This window comes from Colossoma macropomum, unplaced genomic scaffold, assembly GCF_904425465.1.
Source record: "Colossoma macropomum unplaced genomic scaffold, Colossoma_macropomum, whole genome shotgun sequence".
Taxonomy (NCBI): domain Eukaryota; kingdom Metazoa; phylum Chordata; class Actinopteri; order Characiformes; family Serrasalmidae; genus Colossoma; species Colossoma macropomum.
In genome coordinates this window covers 191,740-213,648 of record NW_023496039.1, presented here as the reverse complement: position 1 = coordinate 213,648, position 21,909 = coordinate 191,740, and the positions used below count along the sequence as shown (strand labels likewise).

The window sequence follows — 21,909 nt, the reverse complement described above, 5'->3', positions numbered from 1 at the left end:
TTTTCCTCCCTACTTTCCCTTTCTTTTTCTTGCCTACTGTCTTTTTTCTTTTTCATCTATCAGTCTCTCTCTCTCCCTCTGACAGTGTAGTGTAGATACAGAGTTATAAAGAGCTTCTTGCTGTAGTTCACATGCCAAGATGAGAAATTATGATGCTAATTCGTTTCTCTCTGTCTTTCTTCTCTCTCTCTCTCTCATTCCACAGCGACAGTAGAGTGCTATAACCCCAGGACAAACGAGTGGACATACGTGGCGAAGATGAATGAACCACACTACGGTCATGCTGGAACAGTCTATGGAGGCTACATGTACATCTCGGGTATGTTTCCTGTCCATCACCACCAATTCACCACCCACCATATGTTTTACTCTGCATTGGCTAACAGGCACCCTTGTTGGCCAGCACTGGGCTGACTGACCATAAAGCCAAGGTTGGCTGTGGCATCACCAGGGTTCAAACTCAGAACATCCCAACAAACTTACAGTTGCACTACACAGGAGCACAGGCTGTAGCCATTTTCAGAAGATCATATAGATTCTTGGCCTCAAAAGTCATATGAAGCCTGTACACCTCGTTCTGTTTATCTCTCAGTCAAAAAGGCTGTTAAGTACATCATTCACTTTTCTGTCAGGGGAGAAAAGGAGAAAATGTATTTAACATGAAGCCTCACCTCTTTACCTTTATTACAGCTTCCATAGAAGAGACTTGCTTTCCAGTTCCTTTTCTCAGTGAGGGCTTCTTGACAGCTGCTCATCCTCTCAGACCCGTAGAGTTGAGTTTTCTTTTTACACTGGAAAGATGGACTTTTTGGATTTTTTCAGATCTGAAGTAAGAGTGGAGCTTGATTTTCCCATCTCTCTCCAAGATAAAAGCTTTAAGTGCTGTTTATCTGATGGGGCAGTTTTGGTGGTCTAGCAGGTCTTGCACTTTTGCAAGGGGTCCCATTTTCTACATATGTTTTAATCGTGTTTTGAACTCTAGTTCTGGAGAGTGTTTTTTCACTTATTTTCCTTTGACGTTCTCCTTCCTTATAGGAGTAGGATTATCATATCTCTTCTCCTCAGAAAAACCTGCTGAAAAATAACTTGTTTATAATGAAGTGAATAAATGAAGAGTGGTCTCTGACTTTTTGGCAGTACTGTACGTGTATCGTTTCACCCCTCGATGTTGGCCACTCCAGCATTACTTGATTGGACTTTTCCTTCAGCTCTGAAGTTAGTGAAACTCGGGATCTTCACACTCGTCCTTTTTCTGGAACTGCCTGTCTGTTCCCTGTGAGATACAAAGAGAGTGTGTGCGAATGCTTTATTTAGGCTGGAGGTTCAGTTCTCATAGTTTACGTGTGCGTGATACACACAGGAAGAGAGTGAGAAATGTGTTAAATCTCACACTCCTTTCACACACACATACTCACGCCCATAACACCTGGAGCTGTGAGGTACAACAGCACAGACAGTGGGAGATATTTCAGGTTCACAAGCAGTTCTTCTGCATTCGCTGCCTAAAGCTACAACAGCTGTACAGCAAGAAGATGTTGTTTACTGTACTTTGCAAACACACACACAGAAGTTGGTGTTGCTATACTTGTGAGGACTTTCTTGGACTTGTGTTATTGTAGACAGGTAATACAACACTTAAACCTAATTATATATTATTTTAATTAATATTTTTTCCTTGTGACGTAGGCTTGTGATATTATCATCCAGTTGCACACAGGTTAGGTGGTAACACCGCACAGACTGCTCAGGCCAGAGATAATAGACATGCTTGAGTTTCTGCTCAGAAATTTGTAAGCTAACTTCGTTTTTCGTCGGGTTGGGTAGTTCTTGGTACAGTTTGGTAGTTTTTGCAATAAGGTCAATGAACTGCACGTTTACAAGGTCCAAGCCCCCATGAGCCAGCCAATAATGACAGTGAGCAAGAGGAAGAAACTTTGAGAGGAACAATTTACAATCTTTAAATCGCTTGTTTCTATAATATTAAAAGTAATCTAATTCGTTTTAGACTGCCATTATTGTAGCATTTCTTTACTGTCATTTTACCTATCATTATTATTATCACTATTATTATCACTATTCTATCCATATTGTTCACTTGCCTTATATTTTAGTTTTGTTTGAGGTCCACTTACATCATCTGTGAGGTTTTATATTCATAAAACAGTCGCAGTAATTTCTACAGTCATTTCCAGACTTTCTTTATACCCTAGAATTGAGTGGCTTGTTTTTGTTATTGTCTTTTTAAGATCATTTTTCAAGTAACTCTCTTCTGATTGGCCACCCTGTATTGTGCCTCATTCAAAAAGCAGTCCAGGCTGTTAAACTCCTAATAGCTTCAGCGTGAATGGGAGGCGCTAAACTGCTGTAGGCTGAATGGGCAGATATGAGTAAATTTGGCCTCTCATTAATGCAGAAATCAAAACAGGCTGTTTTACAGCATAGGTTTCCATATATGGGCTGTGTAGAGTGAAACTCTTTGATTTCGAAAAAGGGAGGAAAATTCAGTTTTCCATGATGTGGCCCGACAGTAATAGACTGCATCTTTTTTTGCTTTTTCATAACTTGTTTGTGAGTTCAGACCATGCCTTTAACATGGTGGTGGTAGTATGAGGGAAGGCAGACTGAGGAAGAGGGGAGAACTCTGAGAACTTGGGCTGGAGTTCTGGGCAGCTTCTGTCTTCAGCTAGAAGGCCAGACCCCCCTCATAGCAGTAGCAAGACTGATGTAGGACTGAGGAACAGGTAGGAGATGGGGTGGTGGTGGGGATGGGAACGGAAGGTGAGGATGTGAATTTATAGGGCGTTAGATTGGAAGAAGGAGGGGTTTCAGGCATGACCCCAAAGTTCACTTACAGCAGAACTACATTGGAACAAATACAGTCACTTTAGTACCTCAGGTATGTCCTTGACAACATTGTCATGCTGTCCTATCATCACGAGGACATGCAGTCCTCACAAAGTGCTAAAGACAAGTACACCCAAACACACGGGGAATTAATCCGCTCGCTGTAGGAATGTTTCCATCACTTGTTCTGTTTATAGGATTGCAACTCAAATCCTGCATTATGCAGAAGAGGCCTAGATTCAGCAGCATACACACACTGAAAGAGGGAGGTGCAGAGAGGAGAAGAAAGGTATGGAGTGATGTGAGAGAAATTGGTTTCTGAGCAGAAGGAAAAGTTAGGACTTGTGTTACATAGATGAGAAAGTTTAGAGAGATCCAGAAAGAAGAAGGTAAAACCAGTTACAGAGAGAGTGCAGACTGCCAGACTGTGAGTGAACAGTGTGGAGAATGTGGGAGGGGTGTTAGTGCGGCTGGGCAATGGATCAAGTGTTTGATATAGTCACGATTACTTTGTCAGCAGCGTGAACATCATGGTGATCTTAGTGCACTTTTTTATGCAGGCAGTTGAGCTTCCTAAACACTAATACATAAAGACTGATTAGTCCTGGTTAAAGTTCTGATTGGGGGGAAAAAAATCCAAATGCGTGAATGTTGAGATTTATATAACATTTTATATATATAACAAGTTCTGACAGCATAATGTAATAACTGTATTATTACACTGAGCACCTGTTGCTAGGTAACAACACTCTTTGCACTGCAGCTAACCATTGTGAAGACTCTAAGACAGTGGACACAGATAAGTTCAATAAGATTATATTTGGCCTGCAGCACGTTTTCTGACCCTGTCGTTGCCCCCAAGTGATCTTTTAGGTCAGAGTTTGTGACTGAACTTCTAAAGAAACTGGAATTAGGAAGAAATGAACAGAATAAAACTCAGCAAACAAGATGTGCCATGAAATGATATACAGACTTAACAGATCAAAATTCAGGTTCTTCTGGCAAATATTGAAAAAAGCTGAGCTGAACCTGATATTATGACAGTTTTATGGCTGTGTGTGTGTGTGTGTGTGTGTGTGTGTGTGTGTGTGTGTGTGTGTGTGTGTATCCTGTGTGATATTGTGATAAATATTGTGGTTGTAATTCGATCACAGCTGTTGTTACTAACAATATTATGTGTTATGTAATACATTGTAACAGTAGCTAAAAGGCTGGAAGTACTGAGGTATACAGTACTGTGCCAAAGTCTTGGGCTATGTGAGAAAATGCTGTCTAAAGCATGTTTTTTCAGGGCTGATCTTCCCAAGATGATTCTTAAATTGGTAGCGTGAGCATCGCAGTGAACACTCACTCTACCAGTTAAGATGCTTTTGGTTAAACTGGGCCTTTGCTTGTTAAAAAATATTTAATATTAGAATAAATACAAATAAACAAATTAACAGTACATAGTTATTTAATGTGTGAGCGCATCGTTTCCAGTCCAAAGTGCCCCTTAAAGAAGACCAGTGCTTACAGCTACGGTCTAATACCTAGCTTATCTAATTAATCCTTCTTCAGTTTAAATCAGATGATGCAGTTTAACAAATCCATGCAGTGTCTGGAGTGCAGCAAGAACTCAGGAGTCAAAACTTCCTGTATCTTGTACTGTGTTTGTTTGTTTTATAGTGTTTGTACAGATAAAACCACAGCACACTTACTACTGTGATAAATGGTTTTAAACTGTTTTTTGGCTTGGCTAGGCTTATATCTCTATATCCAAGTCTTGGGTCTCTGCACAGTACTGTATATGATTTATTGCCTAGAAGCCTGAAATACATATAGTTATATGGAGTTTAGTACGCAGAGTATATAGTTTATCACAGGGGTGAGACATCGCATCGTGACATTGATCTCACAGTGCAAAACTGTGACGATGCATTGTGGAGAACGAACATTCTAGTAATTATGCCACCTAATACAGTTGCATTGTTTGAACACTGAAGGTTGCAAATAATTAGCACCAATCAGCCTCTCCCTCCAGCTCCCCGCCAGCCTCCCAGCTCTGCAACATGATTACAGTCTTCATATTTTTCATTTAAAATGTGTTTAAATGATGAAGTCTGAATTGAGCACATCAGTTAGTGTGTTACTGGAAATCTTCTACTCAGACATGATCAACACTGATACTCTTGAATCAGCACCTTTTAATGCCTTTTAACACCCATTAATACAGAATAATGAATAAATGAACAGATCTGTGAGGACGAGTCGATGTTTTGTGCTCAGACTCTTCCATTCAGACACTGTTTTTATTTAGCTTTGTTAGCTGCCTGCTCTCTCCATTCATTCACACCCACACAGTCCCAATAACACACACTCTCACACTCACTTTAGAGGAGATGTACACTCTCACACACACACACACACACACACACACACACACACACACACACACACTCTCACACAAAAACACTTATTCTAACACTTGTCTTGCGTTTCTCTCCATCACTGCGGAGTATTTTTAGAACTTGCTGATCTTTCGCTTTTGCTCTGGTCTCTCTCTCGCACTTGCTCTCTCTCTTTCTCATTTACGCTTTAGTTTTCTCCATTGCTCTTTCCTTTCTTCTCTCTCTTCTCTTTCCTCTTTCTCCATTTTTCTCTCCCTCCTTTTCTTTTGCCTCTGTCTCTCTGCTCTCTTCCTTTTCTTGCTCTCTTTATCTTATTGTCTCCTTTACTCTCTCTCTCTCCTTTACTCTGTCTTTCTCTACTCTCTCTCCTCCTGTCCTCTCTCTCTCCTTTAGTCTCTCTGCTTTTCGCTGTCCCTCCTTTCTTCTCTCTCTCTCTCTCTCTCTCTCTCTCTCTCTCTCTCTCTCTCTCTCTCTCTCTCTGTCATTTTAGTTTTCTTCATTGCTCTTTCCTTTCTTCTCTCCATTTTTCTTTCTCCTCCATCTTCTCTCTCCTTTACTCTCTCCCCTTTTCTCTCTCTCCCCTTTTCTCTCTCTCTCCTTTACACTCTCTCTCCTTTTCTCTCTCTCCCCCCTTTTTTCTTTCCATCCTTTACTTTATCCCCTTTTTTCTTTCTCCATCCCTTACTCTCTCTCCACTTTTCTCCCTCGTTTTCCCTTCTCTTTTTTCTTCTCTCCCTCTCTCTCGCTCTTTTCCCCTCTTCCCTGTTTCTTGCTCTCCCCATCTCTCCTTTCTCTGCCCTTTTCTCTCCTTTCACCTTTCTCTGTCTCTCTCTCCACTCACTCCCCTCTCCCCCCTCTGACTGTATTATGTTAATATCTCGTACCCTTTTCACACACGACTCCCCCTCCATCTTATCCTTTGATCCAGCGGTCACTCGGCCAGCCCAAAGCTGAGGGAGCAAGAAAGGGGGGCTTGGGCGGGAGGACGGGGGTTAGAGAGAGAGAGAGAGAGAGGGAGGAAAAAAAAGACTAGAGAGACAACAGGGAAAGAAGGAGAGATGGAGAGGAACTGAGAGAAGGGCGGGGCTTTTTGGCTGATGCCCAAAAGCCTTATGGGATGTTTCTGCTCTTTATTTTCAGCCCTCCCTGTAGACATGTCCTGTTTTTTTTTTTCTTATCCCTCGCTTCCCGCTTCCCTTACAAGTCTCTTTCTCTCTCTCTTTCTCTCTCTCTCTCTCTCTCTCTCTCTCTCTCTCTCTCTCTCTATTGCTATCTGTCTCCTTTGTCTCAGTATGTATGTATATGTATGTAGTCGTGCATTAATATTCATTATTCTGTGCTGATCTGTATGTTTGTACCTTCATGTGAGTGAGACACATGGTGGGAGGGGGTGGGGGGAGACTGTAAGGTGTTGTTGTTGTGTTATTTGTTGTTTTTAATGCTTCACTGCACTGTGAGGGATGTGTGTGTGTGTGTGTGTGTGTGTGTGTGTTGTTTACAGTCTATTATATATCTCCGCTCTCCCACTTGTCTACACACACCAGCTACTTCGGATAGTACTTAGTGCCAGTGTCAGTTTTCTTGATTAATGGACCAATATAAGTGGCCCAAAATCTTATTAAATTAACATCCATTAAAACTCGATTGGGGTTTTTCGTTTTGGGTATAGAAGGTTTTGTTCAGACAGCGATGTTACACCGATTAGGCAAAACATTATGACCACCTCCCTGTTTCTACACTCATTGTCCATTTTATCAGCTCCACTTACTGTATAGGTGCACTTTGTAGTTCTACAGTTACAGACTGTAGTCCATCTGTTTCTCCGCATACTTTGTTAGCCCCCTTTCACCCTGTTCTTCAGTGGTCAGGACCCCCATGGACCCTCACAGAGCAGGTACTATTTGGGTGGTGGATCATTCTCAGCACTGCAGTAACACTGACGTGGTGGTGGTGTGTTAGTGTGTGTTGCGCTGGTGCGAGTGGATCAGACACAGCAGTGCTGCTGGAGTTTTTAAACACTGTGTCCACTCACTGTCCACTCTATTAGACACTCCTACCTTGTCAGTCCACCTTGGAGATGTAAAGTCAGAGACAGTAGCTCGTCTGCTGTTTGTATTGGTCATCCTATGTTGGGAAGCCCAAATTAGATACTTGAAGTTTATTCAATACGCAGTAAGCCTCATTCATAATGACATGTAATAGTATATAATTGGAGGTCTGTTATGTGAAAACCTTTAGTAGTTGCATTATTTGTTAATAATGCACAATAAACACTAAGACTTTGCTATGCAAATTATTGAACATAAGGTGATCACCTAAATACGTATTAGTGTGTAATTGTCTTGTTAATTATTACATTTGGTTTCTGGAGTCACAAATACTTGAAAATGTCTTCTGTATTCTAGAGTTTAGTCATCACTGATTATAGGTGAAAAAGTGCTAAACAGGTTTTTAGTTAGTTTACACAAAATATGCAATTGCAAATTTTCTGACCAATATTGCAATCGTAATGTAAATGGTCAGGCTTTGTTTTAGGCAAAGAGCAGCAGCTTATCTATTTTTTTTCTGGCCTGGCTTGCCAATTGTGCACTAATCAGATAGATACCTCCTCAGTAATTTGTAATATAGTGTTTATTGTGCATTATTACAAGAAATAATGCAATTATTAGAGATGTTCATATAACAGATCTCTGATTAGATACTAATACAGGTCATAAAGACTAAAGCTTAATATACAGTGAATACGCATCTCAGAATTGTCTAATTTGGCTTTCATTGAACGAAGAGCAAGACTTCAGTAAACCTCCAGTAAACCCCCAAACTAAAGTGTTAATGAAAAGCTCTGGTTTCCACCTGCATTTAAGCGTTCTTGAAATTAAAAGTGGTGTGACACCTAATGTGAGAAACGGAATAATTCACATATATTTCATTGAGCTTTTAGAAGAGCATGAAAAAGTAATCTAATAATAACAACAGAAACAAAAAATATTTTCTTGAGGGTTTAATTACAATAATGATAGAGATCTTTATCATTTAACCTAAGAGTTGCTTGTGTTTAATCAGAATATCCTGCTTTATCCTGCAGGTGGCATCACCCATGACACCTTCCAGAAGGAGCTGATGTGCTTCGACCCAGACGCAGACAAGTGGACGCAGAAGGCCGCCATGACGACGGTACGCGGGCTGCACTGCATGTGCACGGTGGGTGACCGACTTTACGTGATCGGCGGAAACCACTTCCGGGGTACGAGCGACTACGACGACGTGCTGAGCTGCGAGTACTACAGCCCGGCACTGGACATGTGGACGCCCATCGCAGCCATGCTGCGCGGCCAGAGCGACGTGGGCGTGGCCGTCTTCGAGAACAAGATCTACGTGGTGGGCGGCTACTCATGGAACAACCGGTGCATGGTGGAGATCGTGCAGAAGTACGATCCGGACAAGGACGAGTGGCACAAAGTGTTCGACCTGCCAGAGTCACTGGGCGGGATCCGAGCGTGCACACTGACCGTCTTCCCTCCGGACGACCTGTCGCTCGCCGGCTCGCCCAGCCGAGAGAGTCCGCTGTCCGCCCCCTGAGGAGTGGGCGAGAGAGAGGGGCTGAATCCCAATTGGCTCCCTGTTGGACATACAGTGCACTATTTGGGTCTTGAAAGCTGTTGTTTCATGACCTATCTAGTGCACTGTAGCCACTATAGCACAAAAGGCTCCCTTTGCTACTGTGTAGGATATAGGGAGCAATTTGAGATGCAGCCAGTGAGAGAGAAACTGAAAAACAGACACTGGAGGAGACTGGTGGACAGATGACTTGTCAGATGGATAGATAAGTTTTTCTTCCTATATGCTCGCTCTCTCATTCGTTCTCTCTCTCGCTGGCTGAATCTCGAATAGCTCCCTGCTCTCTATATGGTGCACTAAACTGGTGAAATAGTACACTGTATATCCACACTCTCCCAGCTGAGAGCATGCTGAGTCCCAAATGGCTCACTATTGGACACACAGTGCACTGTTTGGGTCTAGAAGCCAGTATTTCATGACCTATGTAGTGCACTGTATCCACTAAAGTGCACAAATGGCTCACTGTCACTATATAGTATAGGGGTCCGTTTGAGACACAGCCAAAGAGTGAGAAACTAAAAAAAACACACTTAATGAGACTGACGGAGAAATCTCTCTCTCTTCACTCTTTCTCTCTCTGACTGAATATCTAGTGGCTCTGTACTCCCTGTATTGTGCACTACATTAGTCAAAATAGTTCACTGTATATGCACACACACTCTCATGCTGGTCAGCTCTGCCAGTTGAGAGAGAGTGTGCTGTCCACTTACTGGGTGAACAAGGGAGTGAGTCAGAGAGAAAGAGGGAGAGATTTTGAGTTCCAGCTGGCTCTCTTTTGGACCTATAGTGCACTATATGTGTGTAGGTGCCATTATTTCATTATCTTTGTAGTGCACTATTTTTGGGTATGATATAGGGCATAGGGAGCCATTGAGACACTGACTAAGATTGACGGATGGGCAGAAAGCTTGGATGGATGGATAAGTTTCGTCCATTTCTCTTCCTCTATGGGCTCTCTTTCTCTCTGGCTGATCCGCAAATGGCTGGCTACCTCCCTGCTCCCTACCTAGGGCACTCGGTATGTCATGAATTAATGGCAAATAGTTCACTACATGTCCACTAGGGAGCCGTTTGGGTTTCAGTCTCTCTCTCTCTCTCTCTCTCTCTCTCTCTCTCTCTCTCTCTCTCTCTCTCTCTCTCTCTCAATTAGTGCACTACTTGGGTGATGATGCTGTTATTTAATGACCTATATAGTGCACTATATAGGGAATAAGAAGCAGTTTGAGATACAGCCAGAGCAAGTGAATAACAGACTATAGACACTGAACGAGTGATGGATGGACAGACGGATGGAATTCGATTTGACAGATCGATGTCTTGTCGGATGGATGAGTTGGTCCGTTTCTGTTCTTCGGCGGTCTCTCTCTCTCTCTTCCCCTCTCTCTTCCCCTCTCTCTCTCTTCTCTCTCTCTCTTCTCTCTCCAGGAAAAAGACAATGTTTGCACTTCCCCTCCCGATTTTGTCTGAGCGGCGTCTGTGGTGAAGCCCCGCCCCTTTCCCCCACTCCTCTCCTCTTTGCGATCTATGCTGAAGACTCCTCATCCCTCCATCCCTCTCTACCTTCTCTCCTCCTCAAATTTTACTGCGACAGGAAACACCAACCTAATGACATGTTGATGTTACGTATTTGTTTTTTATTATTATTATTATTATTATTATTATTATTATTTTGTTTTTGTTTTTATTTCTCACCTTTGGCAGGAATAACCTTGACTTGAAAAAGAAAACAAACAAAAAAACTGAGGGACATTGCAATTCAACTTTTCTACCTGATGCCTCCGGAGTTTCAATATGCTGATTAATGTTCTCCTGTCGACGGCCCTGGACAATACACTTAAGCACACCTCTCCCCTTCTTCCTCTCTCTCTTTCTCTCTTTCTCCTTTTCACTCTTTCTGTATGTGTCCTTTTTAATTTATATTGTACACAATCATGTCTAGCTGTTGATTTCACTCTTTTTCTCTGTCTATCTCTTCTCCTGTTCTCCTATCTCTCTCTTTCACCCTCTATCTGCCTCTGTTTCACACCTTTAAAACCGTTCATTCTCCTTCTTTCTCTCTCTCTGTCTGGCTGAGTCTCAAATGGCACCCTTCCTCCCGACTCGCTACATAATGCACTACATAGGTCACAAAATAATGGCTTCAAAACCCATACAGTTCACTACACATGCACTAGGGAGCCATTTGAGTCTCGCTCTCTCTCCCTCTCTTTCTCTCTCTCTCGTGCATCATTTCCTGTGTGTACACAGGTGGGGGCTAGCTGACTTCAGGAAGAGGAAACAGATTTAAACTTTTTAAACTCAGGGGCCAACCTGCCCCCCTTCCCCACCAACCCCCATCCCTCCCCCCCAAAAATGACATTTCATTACTTTGTTCCTGCTATTGTTATGAACCGTTAAGGAAAATGGTGTTTTCTAGATTTAATAAACCAGGTTTTGAGAAAACCGTGCTGGCATAGTCACATTTATTGATTTTAGTATCACAACAAATATTCATTTTCCATCGCCAGTAAGGGTGTCCATATCTGACCACAGAATGGTTCAGTGTGGTTACATGAGTGGTCTCAGCCTACCAGGACTCGGCTACATAGGGCCAGTTCAAATGTACAGTTACAGTTCAAATGTTAACAGTTTTTGTGGGTAAATGTTTACATTTGGCCATAGATGTACACACAGTTCGGTATAAATCAAGCTCATAGCCACGTAGTCCCCATAGACAGACACTGGCAGTAGAATGGGTTGTACTGAAGGGCTCAGTGACTTTAAATGTAGCACTATCATAGGATGGCGCCTCTGCCACGAGTCAGGTTGTGCAATTTCTGCCTTGATAGATCTGCCCTGTCAACTGTAAAGCTCTATTATTGCATAATAACAGCTCAGCCACAAAGCTGTAAACCACAAGTCAGTGGGGTCGTCAAGCGCTGAACCATGTAGCACGTAAAAAATCGCTTTTCCTCTGTTACATTGCTCACTACAAAGTTGCAAACAGCCTCTGGAAGCAACATCAGTACAAGAACTGCATCGGGAGCTTCGGGGAATGGGTTTCCATGGCCGAGCAGCTGCGCACATGCCTAAGATCACTATCTGCAATGCCAAGCGTCGACTGGAGTGGTGTAAAGCACACCGCCACTGGGGTCTGGAGCAGTGGAAACATGGTAACAGTTTGGGAAAGACCCTTTCCTGGTCCTCCATGACTGTGCGCCAGTGCACAAAGTGAGCTTGATGTGAAGAAGCTCCAGTAGCCTGCACCTTCGCCTTCACCTCTGCTGTCAAAATAAGAGTCCCACATAAACACATTTATTATGGTACTAGTAAGATGGAAAATGTGTATTTAAAAAAAATGTGATTAGGAATATTTGGGCACCAGAGACTGTGATGGGTGGGTGGACTAAAAAGTTAATCTGCCATCGTGCCAGTAAGCTATATTCATTCCAGGCCTCCAACAATACAGAAAACAAACAAGACTGTCGGAATCATCGAAGGGCAGTTATCATTGACACTGACCTTAAGGCCCAATCCCATTTCACCACTCACCCCTACCACTTAGCCCCCCCTTTTGTGCGTTCACAGCTAGAGATAGGGTGTCCCGATTCTTGTTGAGATAGAGGGGTAGGGCGAAGTGTTACGGCTACAAGGCCCTCCAAACGGAGGTTTTTCAGAGAGAAAGTCATTTCAACGTATTATGGTTCTTTTCTTCATAACAAGCATAAAAAATTGCTAGTATTATGTTAATGTCTTGGTAGCTAGCTAGCTACATTTCCCATTCCACCTTAAATAGTCCAGATGTACTGATGCCTGAAGCGCCAGAATGTGACTGCTGGACCATTTAAGGTGGAACAGGAAAATTTGAATGAGAAGCTGGTGAATAGCTGACCTCAGCTTCATATCACCCAATAATTAGGGTTGGGTGATAATAAATAACTGTCGTATCCCCCCTTCAATTTCCTAAATGTAACTAAAGCCCAGCAGTGAGGTTACTGAACTTTACCCTCCTCTGCTGTCACTGCAGACTGGCAGGGTCACCTACAGAGCAGCGCTAGTAGCTGTTAATGAAGTAATGTTCTTTGTTATTTGATAGGGGAAGATTTCAACCACTACAGCTTGGAACTCAAGGCAAGGTGACACTTGTGGAATCGGGTCTTGCCATGTTCGAAGCTTGCCATGTTCAACAAGGGTATTAATGCTGTTTTTTGGAGAAGAAGTGAGGAAATAAAACATATAACCCAGATACAATTAAGTGATCATCACTGTTCTAACAAAACCTTGTATCTACAGAAGAAGGAAGAAGGAAAAAACCTTAACTTTGAATGGGAGTGTTTCTGGTTGCCCTTACCAACCAGCTCCCCCAATGTTTTGGGGGGTACAGTTCAGAGATTCACATTAAATCTTGTATTTTCATGAAATTTTGTATTTTTTAACAAAATTTACTGGAGGGATCATTTATACAGTAGTGGAATGTAGACAATAAAGATACCATTTTATTTGTTTTTGATTTGTTATTTTTTAATAACTTGAATGTAATTTTGGCTGTTTATCATTATTATTATTATTTTTATTTTTATTATTATTGTTTTGTTGTTGTTATTGATTATAATCCATTCTAACATTACATAATATAGTTGAATCAGCATCTTTATGCATTTTTACACTCTTACCGGTCCACTTGGGGTGTGTGTGTGCACTTCTTGGCCAGGTGTGATCTTCAGGTGGGGGTCTGTCTGCCTCAGCTTGTTGTTGGGGCAACAGTGCGGTCGCCAAGGTGACTCCCCCAGTCTGTCCCCTGCGTGTGTGGGTGGGAGCCCCCCCCCGAGAAAGCATATGGTCGCTAATCTGCAGAACACACTCCGCTCTGCAGCCAACACACACGCCGTATGGCTCTCTCTGAAACTAGAACACAGAGGGGTGGAGTGTGAGAGATTAAAAATCTATATATATTTTTATATATTTTATATTATTTTTTGTTTTTGTACTCATAAAAATACTGAAAATGACATTTCCATTATCGTGCTTGAGGACGGTGCCGCTGAAGCTATGAGCCATTTTACACAGCCTGTGATTCATATATGTCAGCAGTGATTCATGCACAGCACTTTAAAGGAGTACTTCAGTCTGTTCTGCCTGATCTCAGTCTGCCTCATCTTCATCGTACGGTCCATTACCACAGACCGACCCACGGACATCACACTTTTACAGTAGAAGCCAGTGGGCAGTTGGTTAAATAGTGGACAACAGTTTGAAAAACCTCTACGCTCACTACAAATGACCACAAACTAGTCCCCTCTGTAGGACACTAGATGTGTCCAATCAGCCAGCGCACATTTGATGTTTTGATGCTTTTGTTATTTAAGACAAGCTATGAGACTAATGTTGCTAACAAATGCTGGAAGTCAATAGTCACCCAAAACTTTTCTGTAAAATAGTCCCTAAAACTTCCCTCAACCCACATCTAACTCTTCTTTAAGGTCATGCTGACTTACTGATGTCGTTCAGGACGTGGTATAAGTCATGGGTGCTGGATTACTTTCTGTCGTTTTTATTTATAAGCATATCTTCAGCTTGAGATTCGGTTGCCAGCAAGGTCCATCTGCATATTGTGTTTTATTATTCACTGTAAGCCATATTGTGCTCTAAACCACATTGACAAGTCTGAGTTACTTTACTGAAGTCCTGGATGCGTTTTGAGCAGGTTGAGAGACGTTTTGGGTTTTTTTTTTTTTCCAGTAAAGATTTTGGTGACTATTGACTTCTAGGCCCAATTTTAATGCTTCAGTACCTCTGAGTAGTGATGAAACGCTTAGGTCTCACGGTAAAATTCCAAACAGTATTACAGTTTCGAATTTTCATTATTATAGCTGTGGTCAATTACAGAGCTTTGAAGAACTCATTTAAATACTGTCCAGCTTCAACCAATATTGGCACCAGTTTCCAAGACGCAGGCCCAGCACGCAACACAGGTCTGTTCTGTGTCAATGTGAACATGGCGGAAGCCAATGACGGTGCACTGGAGATGTTTCAGCGCCTCACTGTATAAATAAATATTTGAGTCTGAAATTCTGAAATGTGGTCATGTTTTGGTTTTTATAAGAGTGTAGAGGGAAACTTCATTGCAGAAGGTCAGCCTGTCTGCAGAACATGGGCCAACACTTCAAATCTTATGGTTCTTTTTTGTGACCTGAACCCACTACTTTAGTGAGTGTTTTAAACTGCGCTTCCTTGTCAAAATATCCTTTCATAGCTCATATTTATAGGTAGCTCCATACCTAAAACTCTAGAATATTTTGATAGCTTAAATCACCTTCATCAAAAATCCTACCAGCATTAAAACTACCAAGCTGAAGTCAGCTTCTTACTTACCAGCTCCCCGTTCCACCTTAAATGGTGCTTCAGTTATATAATGCCTGAGGCTCCAGAACACACATGCTGCATCATTTAAGGTGGAACGGGAAAATTCGAACAAGAAGCAGGCGAATAGGAAGCTGACCTCATCATGTTAAAACTGCAGGTAGGATAGTTTGATGGTGTGAATCTCCTAATCAGAAAATGTTATAAGCATTAAACGATAATTAGGATTAGGACATTGACCACCTCCTTGTTTCTACACTCATTGTCCATTTTATCAGCTCCTCTTACTGTATAGGTGCACTTTGTAGTTCTACAGTTACAGACTGTAGTCCATCTGTTTCTCTGCATACTTTGTCAGCCCCGTTTTACCCTGTTCTTCAGTGGTCAGGACCCCCATGGACCCCCACAGAGCAGGTACTATTTGGGTGGTGGATCATTCTCAGAACTGCAGTAACACTGATGTGGTGGTGGTGTGTTAGTGTGTGTTGTGCTGGTCTGAGTGGATCAGACACAGCAGTGCTGCTGGAGTTTTTAAACACCTCAGTGTCACTGCTGGACTGAGAATAGTCCACCAACCAAAAATATCCAGCCAAAAGCGTCCTGTGACCACTGATGAAGGACTAGAGGATGACCAACACAAACTGCAGCAGCAGATGAGCTATCGTCTCTGACTTTACATCTACAAGGTGGACTGACAAGGTAGGAGTGTCTAATAGAGTGGACACTGAGTGGACACTCAGTGTTTAAAAACTCCAGCAGCACTGCTGTGTCTGATCCACTCAGACCAGCACAACACACACTAACACACCACCACCATGTCAGTGTTACTGCAGTGCTGAGAATGATCCACCACCCAAACAGTACCTGCTCTGTAAGCGTCCATGGGGGTCCTGACCACTGAAGAACAGGATGAAAGGGGGCTAACAAAGTATGCAGAGAAACAGATGGACTACAGTCTATAACTGTAGAACTACAAAGTGCACCTATACAGTAAGTGGAGCTGATAAAATGGACAATGAGCGCAGAAACAAGGAGGTGGTCATAATGTTAAGCCTGATTGGTGTAAGTGGTAATATTTAACTGTGTCTGTAATGAATTAACATTAAAAACACAATAATCTCATAAACGTAAAGTGAACTAATACAGGAATGGAACAGCCCTTAAGATGTTGTTTAAGATGGGCTTCTCCAAGGGAAAGTGATGAGGCCAAGTGAACGAGGGCTTGTTTAAAACCGGTATCAAAACTGATGACTAGCCTAAGCAAAATCAGCCTTGTAGCTCCTGTTCATGACTAAAGAAACAAAATTTCAACACCAAACGTGATTTGGCTGGTTGACCACATCTAGGTTGGAAAATTTAAACTGTTTATTTGCAACTACTTTTGATTCTCTGTAAATTTGATCAAGTTCTTAAAAACAAACAAACATTTTCAGCAACTGCCCAAATGCTTTTATTCGGGTTAGTTTCCATTCAATGCTTTTTCTCTTCTAAGGCAACACTTTAAAATAATTGTCTGTGGTATTTATCTATGTGCTACAGATGTGATGGATCTTGAGTTAAAACGTCCTTAAGTATTCTTTGAAAGTCTTGGTGTTCATGCACTTCTATGCTGTACAGAATTTTAAGTTATTTTATGATCTGTGCATCTGCTCTTTAAATAGGACGTCTCTTTGGGCGCTGGTGATGGCGCTCAAGCTGTGTGTATGTGCCAGCGGCGTGGAGTTATTCTGAACCATCATAGGAGCAAAAAGCACAGAGTCAAGGACGCACACATGCAGGAGCCTCGGGGCTGTGTGTGTGTGTGTGTGTGTGTGCGCGTGTGTGTGTGTGTGTGTGTGCGCGTGTGTGTGTGTGTGTGTGTGTGTGTGTAAAGGACAGTGTAGGGTAGATAAAGTAGACCATCTTTACAGCAGGTGAAGGTCTGTTTTCTGGAACAGGATCCACAGAACCTGAAATCTGCTGAAATTTTGGGTTTGTGGAGACAAAGCTCTGTGATTATGATCCACACACCCTGCAGGCAGCTGCCATCCCTCCTCCTCTACGCCCTCGTGTACGTAACCCAGCACACATGAATCCAGTCTTTCTGTTTCTTATTCTACGGACGAGTTTGATGGGTAAAAGTAAAATTTCCACTAGACTTAAACAACCGATCACAATTATTTAAACTGACGGCAGTAATGCTCCATAGTTATCGTCTTACACAGTCATATGTTCACATTACAACAATGTTTATGTGGTTTAATTTGAGTTGAAATATTTTTGTCACAACAAATAGAATGTGGTCAGCAAGTAATGTTTCTTTACTTGATGTTTTTTTAATAACACCTATAGAGGGCAGTGGTGGGTAACATTTGTTTATGCCTTTAGAGGGCGGCGGTGAGTAATGTTTGTTTATATGATGTTTAACAATAACACCTTTAGAGGGAGGTGGAGGGAAATGTTTGTTTATTTGATCTTGTTAAGAACCCTTTTAGAGGGTGTTGGTGAGTAATGTTTGTTTATTCAATGTTTGTTAAAGCTGTTAGAGGGCGGCTGTGAGTAACGTTCGTTTATTTGACGTTTGTTAATAAAACCTTTATTGGGCGGCAGTGCGTAAAGTTTGTTAATAATGTCTTTAGAGGGAGGCGCCGGGTAATGTTTGTTTATTTGATGTTTGTTAATACCTTTAGAGGGTAATGTTTGTTTATTTGATGTTTGTTAATGCCTTTAGAGGGTAATGTTTTGTTTATTTGATGTTTGTTAATGCCTTTAGAGGGTAATGTTTTGTTTATTTGATGTTTGTTAATGCCTTTAGAGGGTAATGTTTTGTTTATTTGATGTTTGTTAATGCCTTTAGAGGGTAATGTTTGTTTATTTGATGTTTGTTAATGCCTTTAGAGGGTAATGTTTGTTTGTTTATTTGATGTTTGTTAATGCCTTTAGAGGGTAATGTTTGTTTGTTTATTTGATGTTTGTTAATACCTTTAGAGGGTAATGTTTGTTTATTTGATGTTTGTTAATGCCTTTAGAGGGTAATGTTTGTTTGTTTATTTGATGTTTGTTAATGCCTTTAGAGGGTAATGTTTTGTTTATTTGATGTTTGTTAATGCCTTAGAGGGTAATGTTTGTTTATTTGATGTTTGTTAATGCCTTTAGAGGGTAATGTTTTGTTTATTTGATGTTTGTTAATGCCTTTAGAGGGTAATGTTTTGTTTATTTGATGTTTGTTAATGCCTTTAGAGGGTAATGTTTGTTTGTTTATTTGATGTTTGTTAATGCCTTTAGAGGGTAATGTTTTGTTTATTTGATGTTTGTTAATGCCTTTAGAGGGTAATGTTTTGTTTATTGATGTTTGTTAATGCCTTTAGAGGGTAATGTTTGTTTATTTGATGTTTGTTAATGCCTTTAGAGGGTAATGTTTGTTTGTTTATTTGATGTTTGTTAATGCCTTTAGAGGGTAATGTTTGTTTATTTGATGTTTGTTGATGCCTTTAGAGGGTAATGTTTGTTTTATTTGATGTTTGTTAATGCCTTTAGAGGGTAATGTTTGTTTATTTGATGTTTGTTAATACCTTTTAGAGGGTAATTTTGTTTGTTTATTTGATGTTTGTTAATGCCTTTAGAGGGTAATGTTGTTTGTTTATTTGATGTTTGTTAATGCCTTTAGAGGGTAATGTTTGTTTATTTGATGTTGTTAATGCCTTTAGAGGGTAATGTTTGTTTATTTGATGTTTGTTGATGCCTTTAGAGGGTAATGTTTTGTTTATTTGATGTTGTTAATGCCTTTAGAGGGTAATGTTTGTTTATTGATGTTGTTAATGCCTTTAGAGGGTAATGTTTGTTTTATTTGATGTTTGTTAATGCCTTTAGAGGTAATGTTTGTTTATTTGATGTTTGTTAATGCCTTTAGAGGGTAATGTTTTGTTTATTTGATGTTTGTTAATGCCTTTAGAGGGTAATGTTTGTTTATTTGATGTTTGTTAATGCCTTTAGAGGGTAATGTTTGTTTATTTGATGTTTGTTAATGCCTTTAGAGGGTAATGTTTTGTTTATTTGATGTTTGTTAATGCCTTTAGAGGGTAATGTGTTTGTTTATTTGATGTTTGTTAATGCCTTTAGAGGGTAATGTTTGTTTATTTGATGTTTGTTAATGCCTTTAGAGGGTAATGTTTGTTTATTTGATGTTTGTTAATGCCTTTAGAGGGTAATGTTTTGTTTATTTGATGTTTGTTGATGCCTTTAGAGGGTAATGTTTGTTTATTTGATGTTTGTTAATGCCTTTAGAGGGGTAATGTTTTGTTTATTTGATGTTTGTTGATGCCTTTAGAGGGTAATGTTTGTTTATTTGATGTTTGTAATGCCTTTAGAGGTATGTTTGTTTGTTTACTTTGATGTTTGTTAATGCCTTTAGAGGGTAATGTTTGTTTATTTGATGTTTGTTATGCCTTTAGAGGGTAATGTTTTGTTTATTTGATGTTTGTTAATGCCTTTAGAGGGTAATGTTTGTTTATTTGATGTTTGTTAATGCCTTTAGAGGGTAATGTTTGTTTATTTGATGTTTGTAATACCTTAGAGGGTAATTTGTTTGTTTATTTGATGTTTGTTAATGCCTTTAGAGGGTAATGTTTGTTTATTTGATGTTTGTTAATGCCTTTAGAGGGTAATGTGTTGTTTATTTGATGTTTGTTAATGCCTTTAGAGGGTAATGTTTGTTTATTTGATGTTTGTTAATGCCTTTAGAGGGTAATGTTTGTTTATTTGATGTTTGTTAATGCCTTTAGAGGGTAATGTTTGTTTGTTTATTTGATGTTTGTTAATACCTTTAGAGGGTAATTTTTGTTTATTTGATGTTTGTTAATGCCTTTAGAGGGTAATGTTTGTTTATTTGATGTTTGTTAATGCCTTTAGAGGGTAATGTTTGTTTATTTTGATGTTTGTTAATGCCTTTAGAGGGTAATGTTTGTTTATTTGATGTTTGTTGATGCTTTAGAGGTAATGTTTGTTTATTTGATGTTTGGTAATGCCTTTAGAGGGTAATGTTTGTTTATTTGATGTTTGTTAATGCTTTAGAGGGTAATGTTTGTTTATTTGATTTTGTTAATACCTTTAGAGGGTAATTTTTGTTTATTTGATGTTTGTTATGCCTTTAGAGGGTAATGTTTTGTTTATTTGATGTTTGTTAATGCCTTAGAGGGTAATGTTTGTTTATTTGATGTTTGTTAATGCCTTTAGAGGGTAATGTTTGTTTAATTTGATGTTTGTTAATGCCTTTAGAGGGTAATGTTTGTTTTGTTTATTTGATGTTTGTTAATACCTTTAGAGGGTAATTTTTGTTATTTGATGTTTGTTAATGCCTTTAGAGGGTATGTTTGTTTATTTGATGTTTGGTTAATGCCTTTAAGAGGGTAATGTTTGTTTATTTGATGTTTGTTAATGCCTTTAGAGGGTAATGTTTGTTTGTTTATTTGATGTTTGTTAATGCCTTTAGAGGGTAATGTTTGTTTGTTATTTGATGTTTGTTAATGCCTTTAGAGGGTAATGTTTGTTTTTTATTGATGTTTCGTTAGCCTTTAGTGGTAATTTTGTATGTTATGATGTTTGTTAATGCCTTTAGAGGGTAATGTTTGTTTGTTTATTTGATGTTTGTTAATGCCTTTAGAGGGTAATGTTTGTTTGTTTATTTGATGTTTGTTAATGCCTTTAGAGGGTAATGTTTGTTAATGCCTTTAGAGGGTAATGTTTGTTTGTTTATTTGATGTTTGTTAATGCCTTTAGAGGGTAATGTTTGTTTATTTGATGTTTGTTAATGCCTTTAGAGGGTAATGTTTGTTGTTATTTGATGTTTGTTAATGCCTTTAGAGGGTAATGTTTGTTTATTTGATGTTTGTTAATGCCATTAGAGGGTAATGTTTGTTTGTTTATTTGAGTTTGTTAATGCCTTTGAGGGAATGTTTGTATGCCTTTAGAGGGTAATGTTTGTTTGTTTATTTGATGTTTGTAATGCCTTTAGAGGGTATGTTTGTTTATTTGATGTTTGTTAATGCCTTTAGAGGGTAATGTTTGTTTGTTTATTTGATGTTTGTTAATGCCTTTAGAGGGTAATGTTTGTTTATTTGATGTTTGTTAATGCCTTTAGAGGGTAATGTTTTGTTTATTTGATGTTTGTTAATGCCTTTAGAGGGTAATGTTTGTTTATTTATTTGATGTTTGTTAATACCTTTAGAGGGTAATGTTTGTTTGTTTATTTGATGTTTGTTAATGCCTTTAGAGGGTAATGTTTGTTTATTTGATGTTTGTTAATGCCTTTACGAGGGTAATGTTTGTTTATTTGATGTTTGTCATGCCTTTAGAGGGTAATGTTTGTTTATTTGATGTTTGTTAATGCCTTAGAGGGTAATGTTTGTTTGTTATTTGATGTTTGTTAATCCCTTTAGAGGGTAATGTTTTGTTTATTTGATGTTTGTTAATGCCTTTAGAGGGTAATTGTTTGTTTATTTATTTGATGTTGTTAATACCTTTAGAGGTAATGTTTGTTGTTTATTTGATGTTTGTTAATGCCTTTAGAGGGTAATGTTTGTTTATTTGATGTTTGTTAATGCCTTTAGAGGGTAATGTTTGTTTATTGAGTTTGTAATGCCTTTAGAGGGTAATGTTTGTTTGTTTATTTGATGTTTGTTAATACCTTTAGAGGGTAATGTTTTGTTTATTTGATGTTTGTTAATGCCTTTAGAGGGTAATGTTT

The 21,909-nt window shown here is 39.7% G+C and overlaps 1 protein-coding gene across 6 annotated transcripts in view; it reads left to right on the top strand.

Annotated features, from left to right (window-relative positions):
- The window catches only part of klhl13 (kelch-like family member 13), a 103,880-nt gene extending 93,306 nt beyond the window's left edge, over positions 1-10,574 (top strand). For 5 of the 6 annotated variants that reach the window (XM_036564732.1, XM_036564731.1, XM_036564730.1 and 2 more), the window contains 2 exons: positions 206-319; positions 8,317-8,810. In XM_036564732.1, coding sequence (XP_036420625.1) covers positions 206-319; positions 8,317-8,810 — 608 coding nt within the window. Of the gene's footprint in view, positions 1-205; positions 320-8,316 lie in introns of all 6 variants that reach the window. The other variant, XM_036564727.1, reaches the window with a different exon arrangement.
- The last annotated feature ends 11,335 nt before the right edge of the window (positions 10,575-21,909 follow it).